The sequence below is a fragment of the Staurois parvus genome, unplaced genomic scaffold, assembly GCF_062004578.1.
Source record: "Staurois parvus isolate SC_StPar_1 unplaced genomic scaffold, SC_StPar_1.0 ptg000014l, whole genome shotgun sequence".
Lineage (NCBI taxonomy): Eukaryota > Metazoa > Chordata > Amphibia > Anura > Ranidae > Staurois > Staurois parvus.
The window spans coordinates 12,503,569-12,528,967 of record NW_028317810.1 but is presented as its reverse complement, the minus strand read 5'-3'; the positions used below and the strand labels follow the sequence as shown (position 1 = coordinate 12,528,967).

At 47.0% G+C, this 25,399-nt stretch overlaps 1 protein-coding gene across 1 annotated transcript in view; it reads right to left on the bottom strand.

Annotated features, from left to right (window-relative positions):
• SUSD2 (sushi domain containing 2) overlaps positions 1 to 25,399 on the bottom strand; it is a 271,052-nt gene that overhangs the window by 111,219 nt on the left and 134,434 nt on the right. The window contains exons 15-19 of the mRNA XM_089677367.1: positions 24,665 to 24,816; positions 8,313 to 8,480; positions 7,949 to 8,123; positions 2,284 to 2,485; positions 633 to 718 (exon numbers count right to left, since the gene is read on the bottom strand). Coding sequence (XP_089533493.1) covers positions 633 to 718; positions 2,284 to 2,485; positions 7,949 to 8,123; positions 8,313 to 8,480; positions 24,665 to 24,816 — 783 coding nt within the window. The remainder of the gene's footprint in view (positions 1 to 632; positions 719 to 2,283; positions 2,486 to 7,948; positions 8,124 to 8,312; positions 8,481 to 24,664; positions 24,817 to 25,399) is intronic.

Below are 25,399 nucleotides of genomic sequence, written 5' to 3'. Positions count from 1 at the left end.
ATTCCTCCAGGCAGCCAGGTAGAGGAGAGGCTGGGGCCTGGGGCGGTACACTAGGAGAGGCTGGCTAGCTCTCCAGAAGAGGATCTTTTGCTGTACAGACTTGTAAATTGTTTCAGGAAGTTTTTCCTCAGTTCCAGTTCCATTGGGCATCCCATACACCCCTTACCCCATCCAAGTTTACTATCCCCTGAATAAAACATCAAAACAAGCTCAAGAACTGGTCACTGTCTCCTGGATACAAGTCTGAATGGGAAATGCGTATTGCCTGGCTGTGCAGGACTATAGGGGGACCTGAATCTCTTGCAACTCCAAAGGGGGTAGAGCTACATAAATTCATAGCAGACAAGGCAGAACAGTTTACTGTTGTCAGAATGACTAGGTTTCAGACATTTTGAATGTATTCAGTCAGAGGATCTGTAACTTTTTTCATTGAGCTTTCCTATTCTTCGTGGTCATTTATATTAAGTAAAGCAATCTCCCTAGCATATATCTTTAATGGAAATCATACAACTCCACCTTTGCTACACTGGTTGTGTGAAATGATGTACACAAAGTCCATAAAGGTTCATTAAAGATTAATATATATATATATTGTATTACAGCGAATATTAGAATATTGGAACATACGTTACCTGCCGTAGATGGCTCTGACACAGTGCACGGCTCCAGGGTGGTAAGTACATGTGCTTCCCGTCTCTATGTTACATCCGTAATCTGGCTGCAACATAGTAGCATCATTGTGGTTATTAAGTATTGGAAGTTTGACTGTATTACTGTTACAGCATTACACATATTGTAAATCTGTTACTATGTACAGCAGCTTCCTTCTTCCACTGTCAATGGTTGTGAAAGAAGCAGTTTGTGCTACACCCATCATGTCCTTCGTATCCAGTGATGTCACCTGAACTCCCTAAGTGCTAGGATTCCAAAGCAATGTAAACAAAGGAGCTATGGATGTAAACAAATTAAAAAAAAAGATGTGGGGTTCCCCCCCCATAATTCATATCCAGGTTCTTCAGGTCCGGCATCTATTATAAGGAGAACCGCGTGGGAAGAAAAAAACAGACCCTTCGATCATGGCAGGCCATGAAAGGAGGGGGATGAACATGTGTCCGTCTACTCTTGAAGCATACCAGACCTCATGCTCTCAACATGGGCACTCCCCTGGCAAAGCACTTTGTCTCTTTCCCCACCCTGGCCCAGTGGTTGTGAGGGTCTATGGTCAGAGGGCTTATTGTAATCTGGAAGACCCTTTTTACTCTTCTCATTCACAAAATGTAAACATAACATATATACACAATTTTTGAGAAGTCCTATAAAAAAAATTGGCCGAAAAAGCCTAGTGATGTATATCCATCATCAATCACATCATCCAGCGATGCAGATCTTTGTCAGTCAGGATGCCTGGAGCCCGATGATTGGCCGAAAGAAAAAAGACCCGCTGACCGCCGACACATGCTGTTCCAATTGCTGGAAGAATTGACCATCCATGACGGTGTTTCCCTCCTGTTGTTCCCCCGTAGAAAAGACTGTCACTGAAGAACTTCAATTGCCATGAACATGTATAAATTGCCATTACAATCATGCATGTTTATGCCTAAATTCTTCTACAAGCCAACCAGGTGGCAATTGTATCCTCCTACTGCTGCCTTATTTACTGCATATGCCTGTATATACAGCCGGGTAACTGCAGGGATGCACTTAAAAATTGATGGTTGAACTGACCTAATCTTTACAATGACTGAGTGAAGAATGTCCATTTTTACTGAATAAAAGTGAGCATGTTTTACCTCCAGTGGTGCTCATTATTGCACAAAGAAATGTTGTGTCTAGCTGGAAATCTCTGCTTGAGAAGACAATTGTTCCTTTTACTATAGAGAAAATAATTGTTACAATACATGAGCTGCAGTAGCACACATGTCTTACAGAAAAAAAATATTGTGAGCCGTGGTGCTGCTGTCCTTGGTAAGACATCTTGCTGGTTCGTTCACACTAATACATACTGTATTTATCCATGAACACATTTTATCATATCTCCCAGTACACTATAATCTCTGTGAAAAAATCATATTTCCTACTTTACAGAATCAATTCAGGTTTCTGTGTCACTCACACTTTGCAAGTCTGCCAAATGAAGAATGAAACATTTGCAATGATGTACAATATATAGTATTTACAGGAACAAAATTATTAGCAATACAAGATTCAATTTATTATTATATAATTTACCAAGTATTTTAATATGATCACAGGAATGTTTTGTTTGTATTGTAAATAACGTACATGAAATCTTCCAGTATCAGCTCTGGCCTGTTCCATAGTGCAGGGACAATCGATGATTTCCAAGAGAAAATCAGGAAGAGTCTTGTCACTGTCATGCCAATTTAAACATTTGCTATATGCCCAGCTAGTGGAGTCCTTGCGGAAGTCTTCACCCAGGTGCCATGCCAAGGCATGATCCACACTCCATAATGAATGGACATCCCTGTGACCACAAACAAAGTCTGGTTTTCATAGTATAAACCCATGTACTGGGCATTTATTATACTTTCATTGTTAGGATAAGCTATTTTAATGCAAAGTACAACATGTAAGTTTCAACATACCTTTATCAATCCTGACTGTGGGCATCCCAAACAGAAATCCTAAATGCATTAAATTAGTCATCACAATCAGTGATCAGTTCTTTTTTAATGAAAATGTAAGCCATCTGTTCGTCGGAGAACACAGCTCTGCTTTAGATCATCACTAGCTGGGTATATCATCATCTGCAGGAGTTGGACATTAGGTTCACTATAAAAAACAAAACAGAAGACAGCCCACCTGTTGGTGGCTATAAGTTCCCTTTAGAGTAGGGTTACCTGCTGAGGCTGGGGTAAGGGTCACTCTGCTTTTGGGGCACCTACCCCTTTAAGATACATATGTATGGCAAGCAGTGCGGCTGAGTGGTTCTCTATAGTGGGGTCACTGTTGGAGGGTAATGTGGAGATTTCTGTGATTTTGGGGTGCCTGACTCTTCAAGAAATGCCTCTTTGGCCACAGAGGGAGTGCCAGCCTTAGCTCTGTGTGTTTTCCTCATGAAGAAGCAAGAGTCTCTATTAAGGGCTTCTGCTCCAAGAGGAACAGGAAACACTGGATAGAGGAAGGGGTGGTCCTACAGTACTCACTTTCATTTTGAAATCCACATGGCAGCTTCTCCTATGTGTGTAGTCAGAATGATATGTTTCCTGCTAACTGCTTTATTCCCAGCCTTCACAGAGAACATAGCAATACTGCCTCAGCTCCTCTAATGTCTGCTGGTGTTCAGAGATTATTTAGATTTAAAGGAGTGACACTACTTTTACTTTGTAGTGTCACTCCTGACTGGATGGACACCAGCTGCTTAGACCAGGACCTCTGCACCTGGGACTTTAAGTTTCCCTATTGTGGGGAGCAAACCCTGTACTAAGTTTGGTGGGCATGGACCTGCTGGATCCATCTTTTTTCCCTAGTGTGGTAGGGTGATGCAAAGGAGTGCAGGAGAGAAATTTTGCAAAACCTGTAAGCCATCACCTGCAGTGCCATTCTCTGCTTTGAGTCACCTTTCCCACCCTCAGGTCACTCATCTATGGATTTCCTGGCAACTATGCTGTAGGGCTTTGTTTACCGGGTGGAGAGCCTTCAGGAAGCACAAGCCTAGACGCTTCTGTATTTGTACTTTGATGACTTTGTCCGTAAGGCCATTTAATTTTTGTTATATGGTACATTATTAATTTGAGGAAAACTTATTAAAGGTGGGTGTCTCTGTTTGTGGTAGATTCTCCAGTCTACTGTTTAAACAAAGCTACCCTTCTTCCTGTTGAAGAATGATCCTTTCTTTAAAGTTCCTACAGATAGGAAGGTGGAGGCAGTTGCTAGATCAGTGAGCATGGTTGCAGAATGGTTAATGCATCTAGAATTGGTGTCATAAACTCTAAATAAAGTGGGTTCAACAAATTTATATGGACTTGGTGGAGCAGCTTGTACAGGGCTTAAAATATGTTTGTGATATGGCATTGGACTCCTTGGCATCTAATCTGTCAGCTACAACTGTGATCATCTGCAGGTGGCTGAGGCCTATGTTTAGGTCAGTTGACCAAACATCTAAGAAGGTTTTAGGAAAAAGTTATAAGCAAGGTAACATCTGTTTGGTGTGTCACTGGATGAGATCATAAAGAACCTCACAGGAGGAAACAGTACCTTGTTGCCTCAGCGTAACAAAATCACTGATTTCTTCACTTTGCTGTCCTATAAGTGTTCATATTTGATGCTGCATTACAGTAAGTGTAACCAGGTGCCGGCTATATCATTCAAGGCCATTCAGGGACATTTACAGATGAGACTATGATTAGTTTTTTTTCCCTAGTACCCATTACTGGGACTGCTATATCACTTCCTGTTAGCAGAGTGGATCCAGTTCTTCTGACAGCAGAGGATCCTGGGATATGTAGTCCTTTAGCCAATACATACTGTATTTCTGAGTGCTGATTGAACAACTACCAGAGAGCTGGCGAACCAGAAGGATGCTGGGAGAGCAGATACAGTATCTTCTACAACAAGGGACTGCTCTCTCTTTCTCAGATTGCTGGCCTACTGCTGTGGGACTCTGCACATCAGTTCAGCACAGCGGTGAAGCTGATTAAACTACAACTACCAGAGAGCAGGCTAACCAGAAAGATGTTGGGAGAGCAGATATATTCTACAACAAAGGACAGCTCTCTCTCTCTCAGATTGCTGGTCTACTGCTGTGGGACGCAGATCGCCACACAGGGATCGCATCAGCTTCTCTGCATCGGGACTGTCACTGTTTGGTCTTTACACAAACATCTCTGCTAGCTGAAGTGACAGGCTGTCAGGCAGTAACTCTGCACATCCCTGTGAACAGCCAAGAGTCTGGGCTAGAAATCTTGTTCCTAGGAGGCCATGCTATCCAAAGGATTGATGAGTGGGCGGATGCCCAACCTCTTTCTCTCATCATTCTAGAGACACTGCATGCAGACACCTTTACACTTCAATTACTAGGAGACCTTTGCTTTGAGCAGTACAGTGGCTTATCTGTCTAACTTCATTGAATTACCAGTGTTCACTAATGCTTATGGGCCCCACCATTGCTAGCAGAAGACAGTGGATACCACCATATCAGAAACTTTAAACATCACAGGACTAATGTCAAAATCACCAGTTAAAGGGACCTTTTTGCTTCTAAGGCCATTGCTATTCAACTTAAGGTGCTTATATCTATTTGAGCCAGAGTATAGCTTTACATAATTCTTCTCATGCTCCATTGTGGTGCCATTGGCACAGAGGGAACTGATAAGTCAATAAGTCTTTACTTCAACCTCTTGCTACTGTTGTTGCAATTAAATAGCTGAAGCTTACTACTTATGACTGTATAACATGTTAAATTATTCCTGTAGCCTACTCTCTTGAACAAGTCTAATATAGAGGTGTTACTAAAGAATTGTGTCTCTTGCATTATTATTCTCTATTGTTGTTATTGGAGTAACAGGAAGTTGCCGGTCAGCCATCTTGGATCCTGGAAATTCCATTCACAGACACAGGAGGAGTGTTCCTGAGGATCTATGGAGGCCAAGGAAGCTGCCATCTTGACCTCTGTTTGATGTGCTGTTGCCGTGGTGCTGCACACATGATCAGTGGAGGAGAAGTGGAGACCCTGTGATCCCCTGCTGAGCTACCGAAGGAGAAAGATTGGCCATAGAGGAGATTAAGTAGCCTTTTGGCCCCTTGAGGGTTAGTGCGGGGAGGTGAGCAGGCACTGCTGCCATTTGAGGATTTGTGTGTGTGTGCGCACTAGAAGTGAAGACCACGTTTTTTCACAAGCTACACCTGCATGGACTTTATTTATTTATATATATGTTATATGTATATACATTTTTGGTATATGCACGTAGAAAAGTTTTTTTATACACTTGTTCACTTTTTGAGTTTGTGATCATTTGTTCACTTAATGAGCACCTTTTTATTTATTTATATTCTTCTGTGAATGAGAAGAAGTTTTTATCGGAGGTATTAGATTATTCATCACTGGTGTGTTTATATTTATTTATATATCTATTTAGCATTTCTCACTGATATATTAAGTATTCAGTTTTGTTTCCAGTTATATACACCATTGGTTGGCATGTTCCAGTGATTTACAAGGAATTATTACACTATAGCACTTATATTCACTGACGGCACCTAATATATGTATTTATTTATTTATTTATTTAATTTAGCGCTTCACTGTTTAAGATATATATTATTGGTTACTGAATGGTTAAGTTTTAAGTGACAGCAGCTGTTTCAGATAGGGATTGTGCCTATATTGAGCGCAGGAGGATACTCTAATACTGTATTCTCTATTGTTGAAATATGTCTGAACCCGGAGTATCAGATGTGTTGGGAGGCTTGCAAGGTCAGGGCAACCTCTGGGGACAAACATTATTAAGTGGCCCATGCGGGAGTAGAGCTAAATAAGCTTAAAGTAATCATGCATCCAGGACTCTCCTTCTTGCCGGAAGTGTTGTTAGCCTTCTACCTGAACATGAACACTGTACTTTCATCACTGTTCCCTAAACCAGTCCACCTAAGGGAATGGCCCTGCACTCCTTGGAGTAGGCAGTGCAGTTAGCATGTATCTGAATGCCATAGCTGGGTTTTGTAAGAAGCTGGGTCAGTGACAGGATCAAGTTGTGTATCAGGAAATTTATCACAGGAACAAGACTGCAGATGATTTAGCAAAGAAATAGTGCAGAGTTCAGTCTTAAATAGGCAGGCAGTGGACAGGCTTGCAAGGACGTGCATGCGCTCATATACTGTATGTGGGCAATGATGTACTTGCAGTCCGTCTTCTATGCCTGTAGTGATGTGCACACCTATGTGCACAAGCCTTAGCCATATAGCTGGCACCATGTTCCTGGAACAAGGGCCACCCCTTGGCTGTCTTTTTTTTAGTGTATCTACTGTCCAACTCCTTCAGGTAGTGATATACCCAGTTAGTGATGATCTAAATTAGAGCTGTGTTCTATGATAAATGCGAAGAAATGGATTTTATGGTGAGTACAAAAAGTCCTGTTATTGTACAGAGGACTGTATTCATATAAATTGATCTACATATTTCCAGAGGAAGAGGGCAACAATAACTGCTTTATCCCAGTGGTTTACTGTAGCCCTTAATCTATGTAAAGCCGCTGGGAGGCTCATATAAAACTTTGCCGTAACACACCTCAAAACATAAGCTTACTCTTTTAAGATAATCTTGTTATTCTTTGTTACAAATTTAAATGCAAAATGAATTGGGTGTGTTAATTTAGGCAATGGTAGAGCACACCTTATTATACCAAGTAATACTTGTTATAAATGATATGTTCACCTAACATGTTATTCAAGGTGCTGCATAAATAAATATATAAATATATTCTCAGACCAAGTGGATACTTTTGTCATTACAGTAAAGCTATGTGTTTTATATAGTATTATGTTCAAACATGGAGATTAATTAGTTAAAGCCCATCTCCAGCAAAAAATTTAATTTTGAACAGACTTCACAAGTATAAATAGTTCTCTCAAGTTTTTATTAGTGTTCATAATTTTACAGTGAAAATTTTAATCATTGTGACACTAGGGCAAGAAATCAGGGGAATGGTTGTCACTGGGTCACAAAGACGTTGACAGCAACAGCAGCTAAATATGGCTTTCTAAGTCATCCACTGGAAACAAATGTTTTGTTGCAGTCTGTGTCCACATTGGAGGGATTTCCCATTACATTCTGACATATAAGGAATTGAAGGGAAATCTTTTCAATGGTTACACAGACTACAGTTAAAATCTGACAGGGGTTCTGAGCCCTTCCTGCTCTTCCAAAACGCCAAAACAAATAGCACAATTCAAATAATATCAGTGTATTCATTTTTATTTGTTTAATTACCTCTCCCCATCAGCATGTTGACTTGGCACAATCCTTAAGCTTCCAACCTCATAGACGCTATGTTCTGGTAGTGCTGGATTAGGGGTAAAAGTATAACTCCCATAGTTGGCATGTTTATGTACCAAGGTATAAAGATATTTCCAGGCTGCTGTCCAGGAGTCTGTATAAGGTTTTCCTGGCCATTGTAGGAAAGAAGAAAATTTAACAAATCTAATTTCCTCTTTTGGTTTCCATGCTCTCTAAATAATGAGGAAAACAATCACATCTGTTAATGATTGGTAGGACAAATTTGACCACCATAGAAATTAATAAACCAATAAAAATTTAAATTAAAAGAACATAATGCATTGCTTTCACATGTTACCTGATTCCCCATAGCCCCAGACCTCAATGTTAACTGAGTTCTCCTTGAATGTGTTTGGATCCCATTTAACAGTCAAGGTGCCATCATAATTAGGAGTGCCATAGTACTGCCATTTTGTTTCATTCTCCAGAGTGCATTTTTCTGACTCTGACACTTTTCCAGGATGCACTGTAGCAACGAAAGGAAACAATATGAGTCCTCAAAGCAGTCTCACACATTTATTATTGAGTCACAATATTCTAAAACCCATGTCTGGAATTTTTCTCCATTGTTTAACAATAGTCTTTATTCTAGCATGCAAAGCGGAGTGAGTATTTCAACTGTGTTCAAGGTCCACAGCAGAATAATTTTTATGAACGTCATCTGCTGTTAGCAAAATATCTGCAGGCTGATCTTCTAGACCCCCCATCTATGTGAGGGCTATATACAAATAGGGCTTCTGACTCTCAGCAAGTCACCTATTGTGTCTCTGCTGACACACTTCTGGCTGTCAGAATGGTACTGATTGTGCCCCTGCCGATATGTTCTTTTGTCAGCACTTTACTGATTTTTTTCTGTTTCTGACAGTACAGTAGTTATTGTGTCTCCAAGGACATGTTTTTGGTCTTTCAGCACAATAATATATATGTCTCTTTAGATATATTTTTACTAGCACTATGGTGTGGGTGTGCGTGTATCTGTTTGTGTACAAGGGTGGACAGTGTGAAAAGCATTTGTTGGGATAATTGTTACTACTTCTAAATGCTGTCAAATGATACCAAGCCATTCATGAGACTGAAATTGTAACTAGAGGAAATTCAGTGCTTCCCACTGGACATTTATTTTGAAAAAAAATAAATCAACATGTGAACTTTACCAGCATTTCACCAATATTAGACACAATAGGGGGGATTTACAAAAACTGGAGCACACAGAATCTGGTGCAGCTGTGCATAGTAACCAATCAGTTTACAGGTTTTATTGTCAAACCTTTAGGCTAGGTTCACATCTGTGCAGCTGGTGCCACTGCGGATCCGCACAATATTCCGTGCAGTTGCACCACCCACACAGAAGAATGTGGACCCGCGGGCAGGTGCCATTAATTCTAATGGCACGCTACCCGCACTGGAATTCGCAACCGTACTGGGAACCGAGGTTCCCGTGTGGGCTGCGTTTTCCCGGGGCACGGAGTCCATTCAAATGAATGGGCTCTCTTGCCCACGCAAAACGCGGCCCGCAGGAACGCAGATATGTGAACCCTGGGCTAATTGTACAAGCTGAAGCTAGAAGCTGATTGGTTACTATGCACAGCTGCACCAGATTCTGAGAGCACCAGTTTTAGTAAATTCCCCTCAATGTATAATCTACAATACAGATTGGAAAAATCGGACCTATGGCCCATATGTAATATTTAACATCCTGTACTATGGGATGTGTAATGCATTTGTGATGTTGTATTCAACATGATGTCATGTTTGTTATAAGAATCGCTCAATGGGATGTTTAGTTCTGTGTATGAACATTCTTTGTCTTTTGTCTTCTGTAATCTTGTGTGCAAAATGTCAATAAATGTATTCTTAAAAAAATAAAAAAGAAGATTGGAAAAATATTTTCAAAGTTTAGTTAACCACTTGCCTACTGGGCAATTTTACCCCTTTCCTGCCCAGACCAATTTTCAGCTTTCAGCGCTGTTGCACTTTGAATGGCAATTGCGCAGTCATGCAACACTGTACCCATTTGAAATATTTATCATGTTCTCACACAAATAGCCACAATTACCCCTGGGTTTTTTTGCACTATAAATGAAAAAAAAATTTGAAAAAAAAAAAAAGGTTTTCTTTGTTTTTATTATAAAATTTTGCAAACTGGTAACTTGTCTCCTTCACAGATGTGTATTGATGAGGCTGCTCTGATAGGCAGCACTGATGAGCAGTGATGAGGCAGCACTGATAGGCAGCTGATTATCAGTGCAGATGTCTCCTTTGACAGTTGCTGGTTATAGGCATTACTGTCCTCACGCTGTGACAACATGAGGAAAGTACTGCCAATAACCGGCAACTGTATTTACATGGTGATCAGTTGTGATTGGACACGTGATAAAAGGCCATTGTGATTGGACAGGTGGTAAAAGGTCGTTGTGATTGGCCTTTTACCATGTCATGTGATCAGCCAAAGGACACAGAGATCACAGAGAGCATTAGGTGCACGCCCTCCCAGAACTGGACCCACGCTGTGGCCATCATATAGTGTGGTCCAGAAGTGGTTAATCTTGTTTTTATAATTAAGCTCCTCCCAGAGCTTTTTGCTAGTATAGAATAGAATGGGGAAGAATTGTAACCAATGTCACTTTTTATTGGGGAGTTTATTATTCAATTTCTGTTCAAGACACACCACAAGGATTCATAAGAAAAGTCAAAGTAAGCAGAAATTTTGTTTGGCAGATTATCTGGAAACCTGTTAGAGATTATAACCACTCTATCCATAAACATAAATAAATTCTTGACCAGCGTTCTCTGTAAAGGGTAGTATGGACCGGTAACAAAATGGTGGTAATTAGAGATGAGCGAAGAAATGAAAAATTCGATTCGACTGATTCGGCGAATTCGTGGACAATATTTGATTCGAGTCGAATAAATTCGCTGTGAATTTAACTTAAAAAAGGGTGTTTCTAGGCTTCAGAGAGACTTAATATTAGTGCAGAACACTGTACCTTTAATTTAAATGCCCTTGGAGTCTGCTGGGGAAGAGAAATAATACTGTCTGTCAGTATGACATGCAGATGAGTGCCGTCGATCTTAGAATCACTGCACACTTCACTCCTTTGGCCAGTCACGGGGCCAAAACCAGTGTTTGGAGCCACAGTGTGGCGGTGGAGGCAGCAGCAATGGGAGGCCATACAGCAACCTATGACAAAATGGAAACCAGCAGGAGCGTGAGGAGACCTGAAAGTGGCACATGGCAGAGTGGGAGCAATGGGAGGCGGTACAGGGACCCAGGTCACACTATGGGCCCAGCAGCAGCGTGACCAGGCGGTACGGGGGCCCATGGCCGATATGGGGCTTGGTGGCACCTATGGAAGGCCTGTAATCTGCCAGCAACCTATGACAAAATGGACAACCGCAGGAGTGTGAGGAGATTTCAAAGTGGCACATGGCAGAGTGGAAGCAATGGGAGGCCGTACAGGGACCCAGGTCACACTGTGGGACCAGCATCAGCGTGAACAGGCGGTACGGGGGCCCATGGCCGATTTGACCTCATTCATCCCATAGTCCTGCCGACTCACGAATAGCGTGGCCTCCTCAAAGGGCCTGAGCAAGCGCAGGTGTCACACATGAGCTGACAATGGCTGACATCTAAGTTACACAGGGAGTACCTTTATCCGCTTTTAACATCAGGAAATCTGTGATGGCCTTTAGCTGTTCGTAAAGGCGGTCTAACATATGTAGGGTTGAATTACACCTTGTTGCAATGTCACAGCATGAGGAGTCGGTACGGGGGCCCATGGCAGATTACATGTCTGGCAGCAGCTATGTGAGGCCCGTAATCTGCCTGCACCCTATGTCAAAAAATTTAACACACCAGCAGTGTGAAGAGACCTGAAAGTGGCACATGGCAGCAGAGTGTGGCGATGGAGACAGCAGCAATGGGAGGCCGTACAGGGACCCATGAGAGACTCTAGACTTGGCAGCAGCATGAGGAGGCGGTATATAGGGGCCCATGGCAGATTAGGGGCCTGGCAGCAGCTATGTGAGGCCCGTAATCTGCCTGCACCCTATGTCAAAAAATTTAACACACCAGCAGTGTGAAGAGACCTGAAAGTGGCACATGGCAGCAGAGTGTGGCGATGGAGACAGCAGCAATGGGAGGCCATACAGGGACCCATGACAGACTCTGGACTTGGCAGCAGCATGAGGAGGCGGTATATAGGGGCCCATGGCAGATTAGGGGCCTGGCAGCAGCTATGTGAGGCCCGTAATCTGCCTGCACCCTATGTCAAAAAATTAAACACACCAGCAGTGTGAAGAGACCTGAAAGTGGCACATGGCAGCAGAGTGTGGCGATGGAGACAGCAGCAATGGGAGGCCTTACAGGGACCCATGACAGACTCTGGACTTGGCAGCAGCATGAGGAGGCGGTATATAGGGGCCCATGGCAGATTAGGGGCCTGGCAGCAGCTATGTGAGGCCCGTAATCTGCCTGCACCCTATGTCAAAAAATTAAACACACCAGCAGTGTGAAGAGACCTGAAAGTGGCACATGGCAGCAGAGTGTGGCGATGGAGACAGCAGCAATGGGAGGCCTTACAGGGACCCATGACAGACTCTGGACTTGGCAGCAGCATGAGGAGGCGGTATATAGGGGCCCATGGCAGATTAGGGGCCTGGCAGCAGCTATGTGAGGCCCGTAATCTGCCTGCACCCTATGTCAAAAAATTTAACACACCAGCAGTGTGAAGAGACCTGAAAGTGGCACATGGCAGCAGAGTGTGGCGATGGAGACAGCAGCAATGGGAGGCCGTACAGGGACCCATGAGAGACTCTAGACTTGGCAGCAGCATGAGGAGGCGGTATATAGGGGCCCATGGCAGATTAGGGGCCTGGCAGCAGCTATGTGAGGCCCGTAATCTGCCTGCACCCTATGTCAAAAAATTAAACACACCAGCAGTGTGAAGAGACCTGAAAGTGGCACATGGCAGCAGAGTGTGGCGATGGAGACAGCAGCAATGGGAGGCCGTACAGGGACCCATGACAGACTCTAGACTTGGCAGCAGCATGAGGAGGCGGTATATAGGGGCCCATGGCAGATTAGGGGCCTGGCAGCAGCTATGTGAGGCCCGTAATCTGCCTGCACCCTATGTCAAAAAATTAAACACACCAGCAGTGTGAAGAGACCTGAAAGTGGCACATGGCAGCAGAGTGTGGCGATGGAGACAGCAGCAATGGGAGGCCGTACAGGGACCCATGACAGACTCTAGACTTGGCAGCAGCATGAGGAGGCGGTATATAGGGGCCCATGGCAGATTAGGGGCCTGGCAGCAGCTATGTGAGGCCCGTAATCTGCCTGCACCCTATGTCAAAAAATTAAACACACCAGCAGTGTGAAGAGACCTGAAAGTGGCACATGGCAGCAGAGTGTGGCGATGGAGACAGCAGCAATGGGAGGCCTTACAGGGACCCATGACAGACTCTGGACTTGGCAGCAGCATGAGGAGGCGGTATATAGGGGCCCATGGCAGATTAGGGGCCTGGCAGCAGCTATGTGAGGCCCGTAATCTGCCTGCACCCTATGTCAAAAAATTTAACACACCAGCAGTGTGAAGAGACCTGAAAGTGGCACATGGCAGCAGAGTGTGGCGATGGAGACAGCAGCAATGGGAGGCCGTACAGGGACCCATGAGAGACTCTAGACTTGGCAGCAGCATGAGGAGGCGGTATATAGGGGCCCATGGCAGATTAGGGGCCTGGCAGCAGCTATGTGAGGCCCGTAATCTGCCTGCACCCTATGTCAAAAAATTAAACACACCAGCAGTGTGAAGAGACCTGAAAGTGGCACATGGCAGCAGAGTGTGGCGATGGAGACAGCAGCAATGGGAGGCCGTACAGGGACCCATGACAGACTCTAGACTTGGCAGCAGCATGAGGAGGCGGTATATAGGGGCCCATGGCAGATTAGGGGCCTGGCAGCAGCTATGTGAGGCCCGTAATCTGCCTGCACCCTATGTCAAAAAATTAAACACACCAGCAGTGTGAAGAGACCTGAAAGTGGCACATGGCAGCAGAGTGTGGCGATGGAGACAGCAGCAATGGGAGGCCTTACAGGGACCCATGACAGACTCTGGACTTGGCAGCAGCATGAGGAGGCGGTATATAGGGGCCCATGGCAGATTAGGGGCCTGGCAGCAGCTATGTGAGGCCCGTAATCTGCCTGCACCCTATGTCAAAAAATTTAACACACCAGCAGTGTGAAGAGACCTGAAAGTGGCACATGGCAGCAGAGTGTGGCGATGGAGACAGCAGCAATGGGAGGCCGTACAGGGACCCATGAGAGACTCTAGACTTGGCAGCAGCATGAGGAGGCGGTATATAGGGGCCCATGGCAGATTAGGGGCCTGGCAGCAGCTATGTGAGGCCCGTAATCTGCCTGCACCCTATGTCAAAAAATTTAACACACCAGCAGTGTGAAGAGACCTGAAAGTGGCACATGGCAGCAGAGTGTGGCGATGGAGACAGCAGCAATGGGAGGCCGTACAGGGACCCATGACAGACTCTAGACTTGGCAGCAGCATGAGGAGGCGGTATATAGGGGCCCATGGCAGATTAGGGGCCTGGCAGCAGCTATGTGAGGCCCGTAATCTGCCTGCACCCTATGTCAAAAAATTAAACACACCAGCAGTGTGAAGAGACCTGAAAGTGGCACATGGCAGCAGAGTGTGGCGATGGAGACAGCAGCAATGGGAGGCCGTACAGGGACCCATGACAGACTCTAGACTTGGCAGCAGCATGAGGAGGCGGTATATAGGGGCCCATGGCAGATTAGGGGCCTGGCAGCAGCTATGTGAGGCCCGTAATCTGCCTGCACCCTATGTCAAAAAATTTAACACACCAGCAGTGTGAAGAGACCTGAAAGTGGCACATGGCAGCAGAGTGTGGCGATGGAGACAGCAGCAATGGGAGGCCGTACAGGGACCCATGACAGACTCTGGACTTGGCAGCAGCATGAGGAGGCGGTATATAGGGGCCCATGGCAGATTAGGGGCCTGGCAGCAGCTATGTGAGGCCCGTAATCTGCCTGCACCCTATGTCAAAAAATTAAACACACCAGCAGTGTGAAGAGACCTGAAAGTGGCACATGGCAGCAGAGTGTGGCGATGGAGACAGCAGCAATGGGAGGCCTTACAGGGACCCATGACAGACTCTGGACTTGGCAGCAGCATGAGGAGGCGGTATATAGGGGCCCATGGCAGATTAGGGGCCTGGCAGCAGCTATGTGAGGCCCGTAATCTGCCTGCACCCTATGTCAAAAAATTTAACACACCAGCAGTGTGAAGAGACCTGAAAGTGGCACATGGCAGCAGAGTGTGGCGATGGAGACAGCAGCAATGGGAGGCCGTACAGGGACCCATGACAGACTCTGGACTTGGCAGCAGCATGAGGAGGCGGTATATAGGGGCCCATGGCAGATTAGGGGCCTGGCAGCAGCTATGTGAGGCCCGTAATCTGCCTGCACCCTATGTCAAAAAATTAAACACACCAGCAGTGTGAAGAGACCTGAAAGTGGCACATGGCAGCAGAGTGTGGCGATGGAGACAGCAGCAATGGGAGGCCGTACAGGGACCCATGAGAGACTCTAGACTTGGCAGCAGCATGAGGAGGCGGTATATAGGGGCCCATGGCAGATTAGGGGCCTGGCAGCAGCTATGTGAGGCCCGTAATCTGCCTGCACCCTATGTCAAAAAATTAAACACACCAGCAGTGTGAAGAGACCTGAAAGTGGCACATGGCAGCAGAGTGTGGCGATGGAGACAGCAGCAATGGGAGGCCGTACAGGGACCCATGACAGACTCTAGACTTGGCAGCAGCATGAGGAGGCGGTATATAGGGGCCCATGGCAGATTAGGGGCCTGGCAGCAGCTATGTGAGGCCCGTAATCTGCCTGCACCCTATGTCAAAAAATTAAACACACCAGCAGTGTGAAGAGACCTGAAAGTGGCACATGGCAGCAGAGTGTGGCGATGGAGACAGCAGCAATGGGAGGCCGTACAGGGACCCATGACAGACTCTAGACTTGGCAGCAGCATGAGGAGGCGGTATATAGGGGCCCATGGCAGATTAGGGGCCTGGCAGCAGTTATGTGAGGCCCGTAATCTGCCTGCACCCTATGTCAAAAAATTAAACACACCAGCAGTGTGAAGAGACCTGAAAGTGGCACATGGCAGCAGAGTGTGGCGATGGAGACAGCAGCAATGGGAGGCCTTACAGGGACCCATGACAGACTCTGGACTTGGCAGCAGCATGAGGAGGCGGTATATAGGGGCCCATGGCAGATTAGGGGCCTGGCAGCAGCTATGTGAGGCCCGTAATCTGCCTGCACCCTATGTCAAAAAATTTAACACACCAGCAGTGTGAAGAGACCTGAAAGTGGCACATGGCAGCAGAGTGTGGCGATGGAGACAGCAGCAATGGGAGGCCGTACAGGGACCCATGAGAGACTCTAGACTTGGCAGCAGCATGAGGAGGCGGTATATAGGGGCCCATGGCAGATTAGGGGCCTGGCAGCAGCTATGTGAGGCCCGTAATCTGCCTGCACCCTATGTCAAAAAATTAAACACACCAGCAGTGTGAAGAGACCTGAAAGTGGCACATGGCAGCAGAGTGTGGCGATGGAGACAGCAGCAATGGGAGGCCGTACAGGGACCCATGACAGACTCTAGACTTGGCAGCAGCATGAGGAGGCGGTATATAGGGGCCCATGGCAGATTAGGGGCCTGGCAGCAGCTATGTGAGGCCCGTAATCTGCCTGCACCCTATGTCAAAAAATTTAACACACCAGCAGTGTGAAGAGACCTGAAAGTGGCACATGGCAGCAGAGTGTGGCGATGGAGACAGCAGCAATGGGAGGCCGTACAGGGACCCATGACAGACTCTGGACTTGGCAGCAGCATGAGGAGGCGGTATATAGGGGCCCATGGCAGATTAGGGGCCTGGCAGCAGCTATGTGAGGCCCGTAATCTGCCTGCACCCTATGTCAAAAAATTAAACACACCAGCAGTGTGAAGAGACCTGAAAGTGGCACATGGCAGCAGAGTGTGGCGATGGAGACAGCAGCAATGGGAGGCCTTACAGGGACCCATGACAGACTCTGGACTTGGCAGCAGCATGAGGAGGCGGTATATAGGGGCCCATGGCAGATTAGGGGCCTGGCAGCAGCTATGTGAGGCCCGTAATCTGCCTGCACCCTATGTCAAAAAATTTAACACACCAGCAGTGTGAAGAGACCTGAAAGTGGCACATGGCAGCAGAGTGTGGCGATGGAGACAGCAGCAATGGGAGGCCGTACAGGGACCCATGAGAGACTCTAGACTTGGCAGCAGCATGAGGAGGCGGTATATAGGGGCCCATGGCAGATTAGGGGCCTGGCAGCAGCTATGTGAGGCCCGTAATCTGCCTGCACCCTATGTCAAAAAATTAAACACACCAGCAGTGTGAAGAGACCTGAAAGTGGCACATGGCAGCAGAGTGTGGCGATGGAGACAGCAGCAATGGGAGGCCGTACAGGGACCCATGACAGACTCTAGACTTGGCAGCAGCATGAGGAGGCGGTATATAGGGGCCCATGGCAGATTAGGGGCCTGGCAGCAGCTATGTGAGGCCCGTAATCTGCCTGCACCCTATGTCAAAAAATTTAACACACCAGCAGTGTGAAGAGACCTGAAAGTGGCACATGGCAGCAGAGTGTGGCGATGGAGACAGCAGCAATGGGAGGCCGTACAGGGACCCATGAGAGACTCTGGACTTGGCAGCAGCATGAGGAGGCGGTATATAGGGGCCCATGGCAGATTAGGGGCCTGGCAGCAGCTATGTGAGGCCCGTAATCTGCCTGCACCCTATGTCAAAAAATTAAACACACCAGCAGTGTGAAGAGACCTGAAAGTGGCACATGGCAGCAGAGTGTGGCGATGGAGACAGCAGCAATGGGAGGCCATACAGGGACCCATGACAGACTCTGGACTTGGCAGCAGCATGAGGAGGCGGTATATAGGGGCCCATGGCAGATTAGGGGCCTGGCAGCAGCTATAGGAGGCCCGTAATCTGCCAGCACCCTATGTCAAAAAATTAAACACACCAGCAGTGTGAGGAGACCTGAAAGTGGCACATGTTTGAGGCATGATTCATGGCGGATTTAGTCAGTTGTGTCAGGAACTGGTGGTTTGAAATCCAGACTAATCCACGCCTGATTCATTTTCACAAACGTGAGTCTCTCCACACTTTGGGTGGACAGTCGTGTCCTCCGCGGAGTTACAATACCTCCTGCCGCACTAAACACGCGCTCCGATGCCACGCTACTGGCCGGGCATGACAGCCTTTCAAGGGCAAATTCAGCTAGTTGGGGCCAAAGGTCAAGTTTCGTTGCCCAGTAGTCAAGGGGATTGTCTACCTCGGTTGGCAGGGTGCTGTCCAAGTAGGCCCAAGCCTGTTGTTTGAGCTCCTGCTCCAGGTCCACCTGATGCTGCTGCTGCTGCTGCGGCTGGTTAGTAGTTTCCTCACTGCGCTGGTGAAGAAAGCTACTCATCATCGACTGCAGACTGAGGCAGCCACTGCTGGTGGAGCTGCCACTGCTCCTACCACCCCACCCCTCCCCTGCTGCCATGCCAGCGGAACGCGAGCGCACAGGGCCCACAGTGTCTGAGGATGGACGTTGGCGCACAAAGGCAGAGACCAACTGACTACATAGGTGGTTTTTATAGTACGTAATTTTGGCCTCCCTCTCAGCAGGTGTGAAAAAGGCCACCATTTTGGACCGGTAGCGAGGGTCCAACAAGGTGGACAGCCAAAAGTCATCCCTCTGTCTGATGGTTATTATTCGGCTGTCGCTACGCAAGCAACCGAGCATGCTATGGGCCATTTGTGCCAAGGAATGCGAGGGACTCCCTGCCTCCATCTCCACAGCATACTGCCACGGTGCGTCTGGGTCCTCTGTCTCCTCCTCCTCCTCCTCTACCAGATGCTCCTGCTCCTCCACTCCTGTCCGCTGAGTGGAAAAACCACCCATTTCACTCAATAATTCCTGAGCACAAATGTCCTCCTCTACCTCCTCCTCTTCTTCCTGTCCTGCCCCCACAGGGGTCATGTGGCGTTGAGATCTGTGCGCCACGTCTACCGCACCCTGACCAGCCATTGTTAACAGCATTTGTTCCAGGACGTGCAACAGAGGAATGACGTCGTTCATCCCATAGTCCTGCCGACTCACGAATAGCGTGGCCTCCTCAAAGGGCCTGAGCAAGCGGCAGGTGTCACGCATGAGCTGCCAATGGCTGACATCTAAGTTACACAGGGGAGTACCTTTATCCGCTTGTAACATCAGGAAATCGGTGATGGCCTTTCGCTGCTCGTAAAGGCGGTCTAACATGTGTAGGGTTGAATTCCACCTTGTTGCAACGTCGCAGATCAGGCGATGCTGTGGAATTCCGTTCTGCCGCTGCAGCTCAATGAGGGTGTTCTTTGCGGTGTAGGAATGGCTGAAATGCATGCACAGTTTACGTGACATTTTAAGGATGTCTTGCAGTGGGATGGTGGATTTTAGGAACCGCTTGACAACCAGATTGAACACGTGAGCCATGCATGGCGCATGGCACAACCTTCCTTGACGCAGAGCAGACACCATGTTCTTTCCGTTGTCAGTCAACATGGTTCCGATTTTTAGTTTGCGCGGAGACAGCCATCTGTCGATTTCTCTGTTCATTACACTCAGCAGTTCCTCCCCTGTGTGACTACGTTCGCCAAGGCATACCAGGTGCAGCACAGCGTGACACCGTTGCGCCCTGCACATGTGATATGCCGGTCGGGTAATGGGACTTGGCACGGGGGTGGCGGCTGAGGACACGGCGGAAAAAGAGGTGGTAGAGGCGGACATGCTTGCTGGACCAAGGACGTGCAAACGTGGAGGCAAAAGCGTCGTGACCTGTCCAAGTTGCTGGTGCGGCTGTGCCGGCACCACGTTCACCCAGTGGGCCGTAAATGACATGTACTGTCCCTGACCGTAGTTACAGCTCCACACGTCGGCGCTGCCGTGCACTTTGGCAGAGACCGACATGCTCAAAGACTGGCCCACCATCTCTTCTACATGTGAATGCAGGGCTGGCACTGCCTTTTGGGCAAAGAAATGACGGCTTGGCACTCTCCACCGCGGCGCGGCACAAGCCATCATTTCTCGGAAAGGTGCTGAGTCCACCAGTTGGAAAGGGAGGGACTGCAGCACCAGCAACTTGGACAGGAGGACGTTCAGCTTTTGCACCGTCGGGTGCGTGCTCGCAAACTGTTGTCTCTTGGATACGGATTCCAAGAAAGACTGTTGACGGAATCCGAGAAGAGGAGTAGCAGGAGAAGGAGCATCTGAACGAGCGGAAGATGCCAATGAGCGACAACTCCCCTCAGCAGAGGTGTTGGAGCCTTGACTGGCTGATAGAGGGCGATTGACGACGTCGGGTGACGGAGCAAGTAACGGAGCGGGTGATGGAGCGGGGGCTGGGGCAGGCAGAACCGCCGTATGTTTATCACGGTTTTCCCAGGCCACCGAATGGTGACGCTGCATATGCTGACGCAACGCTGTAGTCCCAACATGGGCCCCCTGGCCACGCTTGCATTTCTGGCCACATAGTCGACATACGGCTACGTTTACTTCCTCGGGCGGCTTGAGGAAAAATTGCCACACCACCGAGTAGGAAACTTTGCCCCCGCTACTCTTCACTGGCTGACTGCTACTTCCTCCGTGCGCACCGGCACCACTACTGGCCGTGGTGGTAGGCTGCAGTGGAGCTGGTGCTCTACTCCGTGGACGTTTGGCTCCACTGACACTGATGCGACCCTGCTGCTGTCTCCTGGGCAACCCACCGACTGTTTTGCTCGCTGCCAAGCTGCCACCCTCTTCTCCTGATGATGCGGAAGAAATTGCCTGATGACGACGAGGCTGCCAAGTGCGATCAACCTCCTCATCATCAAGTAGGGTCTCCGCCTCACTACTAGCCCCCTCGGCTGCGTCTGGGTCAGGAGACAGACCTGTCTCTAGACCGGCTACCGAGCCACTCTCCTCGCCAGTACTTGTTCGCTTGGCTGCTGAAAAGGCCGATGTCTCCCCCCGTTCCTGACCGCCCTCTGTTAGCTCTTCCTCACTGTACAGTGGGGCTGAGCCCACAGCATGCGATACTTCGCTTGGTGAGGGAACAGCAAAGGACAGGGGCAGGTAGAGGACACGTGATTTCAGTGGGCTTGGTCCCGGGCCATGCCAACTAACGGTTGTGTCTGACGTACCCACCGACCGTTGGCTGTAGGTGTCAGAGGTGACCTGGGAAGAGGAAGACGACCGAGCCAACCAATCAATGACGGCAGGGTTGTCGGTGGAGACACGACCGCTGGATGACACCGGGAGCACTGGCCTCTGGCTGCGAATACTGCTGCCTCGACCCCTTCCTCTGCTGCCACGTCTGCTCGCTCCTAAAACATTGCCTCCTCTGCCACTCCTCTGCATGTTGTCTGACATACTATTTAATTCAACGATTAGGTGTCCCTGAGTAACAATTCTCTGGCACTCAGTAACAATTCTGTCTGTCCCTGAGTATGAATTCTGTGGCCCTGAGTAACAATTATGTGTCTGTGCGAGTAACAATTCTGTGTCTGTGCGAGTAACAATTCTGTGTCTGTGCAAGTAACAATTTTGTGTCTGTGCGAGTAACAATTCTCTGGCACTCAGTAACAATTCTGTCTGTCCCTGAGTAACAATTCTCTGGCACTCAGTAACAATTCTGTCTGTCCCTGAGTATGAATTCTGTGGCCCTGAGTAACAATTCTGTGTCTGTGCGAGTAACAATTCTGTGTCTGTGCAAGTAACAATTTTGTGTCTGTGCGAGTAACAATTCTCTGGCACTCAGTAACAATTCTGTCTGTCCCTGAGTAACAATTCTCTGGCACTCAGTAACAATTCTGTCTATCCCTGAGTATGAATTCTGTGGCCCTGAGTAACAATTCTGTGTCTGTGCGAGTAACAATTCTGTGTCTGTGCAAGTAACAATTTTGTGTCTGTGCGAGTAACAATTCTCTGGCACTCAGTAACAATTCTGTCTGTCCCTGAGTAACAATTCTCTGGCACTCAGTAACAATTCTGTCTGTCCCTGAGTAACAATTCTCTGGCACTCAGTAACAATTCTGTCTATCCCTGAGTATGAATTCTGTGGCCCTGAGTAACAATTCTGTGTCTGTGCGAGTAACAATTCTGTGTCTGTGCAAGTAACAATTTTGTGTCTGTGCGAGTAACAATTCTCTGGCACTCAGTAACAATTCTGTCTGTCCCTGAGTAACAATTCTCTGGCACTCAGTAACAATTCTGTCTGTCCCTGAGTAACAATTCTCTGGCACTCAGTAACAATTCTGTCTGTCCCTGAGTAACAATTCTCTGGCACTCAGTAACAATTCTGTCTGTCCCTGAGTAACAATTCTCTGGCACTCAGTAACAATTCTGTCTGTCCCTGAGTATGAATTCTGTGGCCCTGAGTAACAATTCTGTGTCTGTGCGAGTAACAATTCTGTGTCTGTGCAAGTAACAATTTTGTGTCTGTGCGAGTAACAAATCTCTGGCACTCAGTAACAATTCTGTCTGTCCCTGAGTAACAATTCTCTGGCACTCAGTAACAATTCTGTCTGTCCCTGAGTAACAATTCTCTGGCACTCAGTAACAATTCTGTCTGTCCCTGAGTATGAATTCTGTGGCCCTGAGTAACAATTCTGTGTCTGTGCGAGTAACAATTCTGTGTCTGTGCAAGTAACAATTTTGTGTCTGTGCGAGTAACAATTCTCTGGCACTCAGTAACAATTCTGTCTGTCCCTGAGTAACAATTCTCTGGCACTCAGTAACAATTCTGTCTGTCCCTGAGTAACAATTCTCTGGCACTCAGTAACAATTCTGTCTGTCCCTGAGTAACAATTCTCTGGCACTCAGTAACAATTCTGTCTGTCCCTGAGTAACAATTCTCTGGCACTCAGTAACAATTCTGTCTGTCCCTGAGTAACAATTCTGTCTGTCCCTGAGAATGAATTCTGTGGCCCTGAGTAAGAATTCTCTGGCACTCAGTAACAATTCTGTCTGTCCCTGAGTAACAATTCTCTGGCACTCAGTAACAATTCTGTCTGTCCCTGAGTAACAATTCTCTGGCACTCAGTAACAATTCTGTCTGTCCCTGAGTATGAATTCTGTGGCCCTGAGTAACAATTCTGTGTCTGTGCGAGTAACAATTCTGTGTCTGTGCAAGTAACAATTTTGTGTCTGTGCGAGTAACAATTCTCTGGCACTCAGTAACAATTCTGTCTGTCCCTGAGTAACAATTCTCTGGCACTCAGTAACAATTCTGTCTGTCCCTGAGTAACAATTCTCTGGCACTCAGTAACAATTCTGTCTATCCCTGAGTATGAATTCTGTGGCCCTGAGTAACAATTCTGTGTCTGTGCGAGTAACAATTCTGTGTCTGTACAAGTAACAATTTTGTGTCTGTGCGAGTAACAATTCTCTGGCACTCAGTAACAATTCTGTCTGTCCCTGAGTAACAATTCTCTGGCACTCAGTAACAATTCTGTCTGTCCCTGAGTAACAATTCTCTGGCACTCAGTAACAATTCTGTCTGTCCCTGAGTAACAATTCTCTGGCACTCAGTAACAATTCTGTCTGTCCCTGAGTAACAATTCTCTGGCACTCAGTAACAATTCTGTCTGTCCCTGAGTAACAATTCTGTCTGTCCCTGAGAATGAATTCTGTGGCCCTGAGTAAGAATTCTCTGGCACTCAGTAACAATTCTGTCTGTCCCTGAGTAACAATTCTCTGGCACTCAGTAACAATTCTGTCTGTCCCTGAGTATGAATTCTGTGGCCCTGAGTAAGAATTCTCTGGCACTCAGTAACAATTCTGTCTGTCCCTGAGTAACAATTCTCTGGCACTCAGTAACAATTCTGTCTGTCCCTGAGTAAAAATTCTGTGGCCCTAATAACGTTTCTGTGGCCCTAAGTAACAATTCTCTGGCACTGAGTAACAATTCTGTCTGTCCCTGAGTATGAATTCTGTGGCCCTAACTAGCGTTTCTTTGTCCCTAAATAACGATTCTGTGGCCCTCATTAACAAGTCTGTGTCCCTGAGTAATGGTTCTCTGTCCCTAAGTAACTTCTCTCTGTCCCCAATTCTCGTTTCTGTGGCCCTAACTCTGTCCCTGTCCCTAGTACAGAGCGGTCTGCCTCTGTTCAATGACTGCAGGCAAATGAAGATTTCCAAAATGGCCGCTATATATACCTCGACCATTACACAGTGCTGGCTGGCTGGCTGCTGATTGGCTGATGCGATCACATGTCGTTGAGGAATGCATTATGGGGCAGCGCGCCTTGTCTGCGCGCCTTCCCCGACATCCCCGCTCCGTCGCCGCACATGTCAGCCGCCATTTTCGGAAAAATTTCGATTCGCGCGTCCGAATTAGGCTGTTTTTCGGATTCGGCACGAATCGAAATTTTTCCGATATTCGACTCGAATTCCACTTCGGATACTTCGATTCGCTCATCTCTAGTGGTAATCTTTACACTGGAATTACTTATATCTTTGGTATACACTGTAAAAGTTCACGTAATTACCTGACAGCCAAGTGCCAGAGTGGGGATATGTCTTTCCTCCATCCACAGACATTTCAAATAAAATACGTCCAGTCTCATACAATAAAGGTGACACACAATGGGCTTTTCCTGTTTCATCCACATAACCATTCACATGGATTTCTTTGTTAAACCTGATAAGACATACAGCGTGTAATAATCAGAAATGTATACTTTTTGCAATTTTAAACATTTGAAAAGTTAAAATCAAAGGAGAACACAATGCAAAGTGGCTGTGATGACCTTTTTTAGTGCTAGAAACTGCTGTTACCCCTATTAGTGCTAGAAACCCCTCTCTGTGCTCATCTCTGAAACTGGTTTGATTTTGTTACTATGGATGTGAGTTCTGTTCCCTCTTTAGGACTAAGTTCCACCAAACCAACATCTCCATGTCCAGCAAGTTTTTCCTTGTTGGTCACTCAGGAAGGAGGGGGGGGGGCAGTAGGTTGGCATAGCTTATTTCCAAGAAACTCAACCTTTTGTAACAAAATAGACCCATGTGCATCCTTTTCTACTGCCTGGTCTTTTCTAGCTGGCAAGGATATAGGAACCACTTTCTGGTGCCTCTCCTGTTACAACACTTTTATTTTAAATATGTTTGAAGGGTTTGCCTTAGAATGTACAGTATATATAGCCAAAACATGTTCTTGAATTTTATAGTGCAGAAGACCTATCAAAAAATGTTTATTAATACCTGCGGCCCCACCCAGGGGTGGA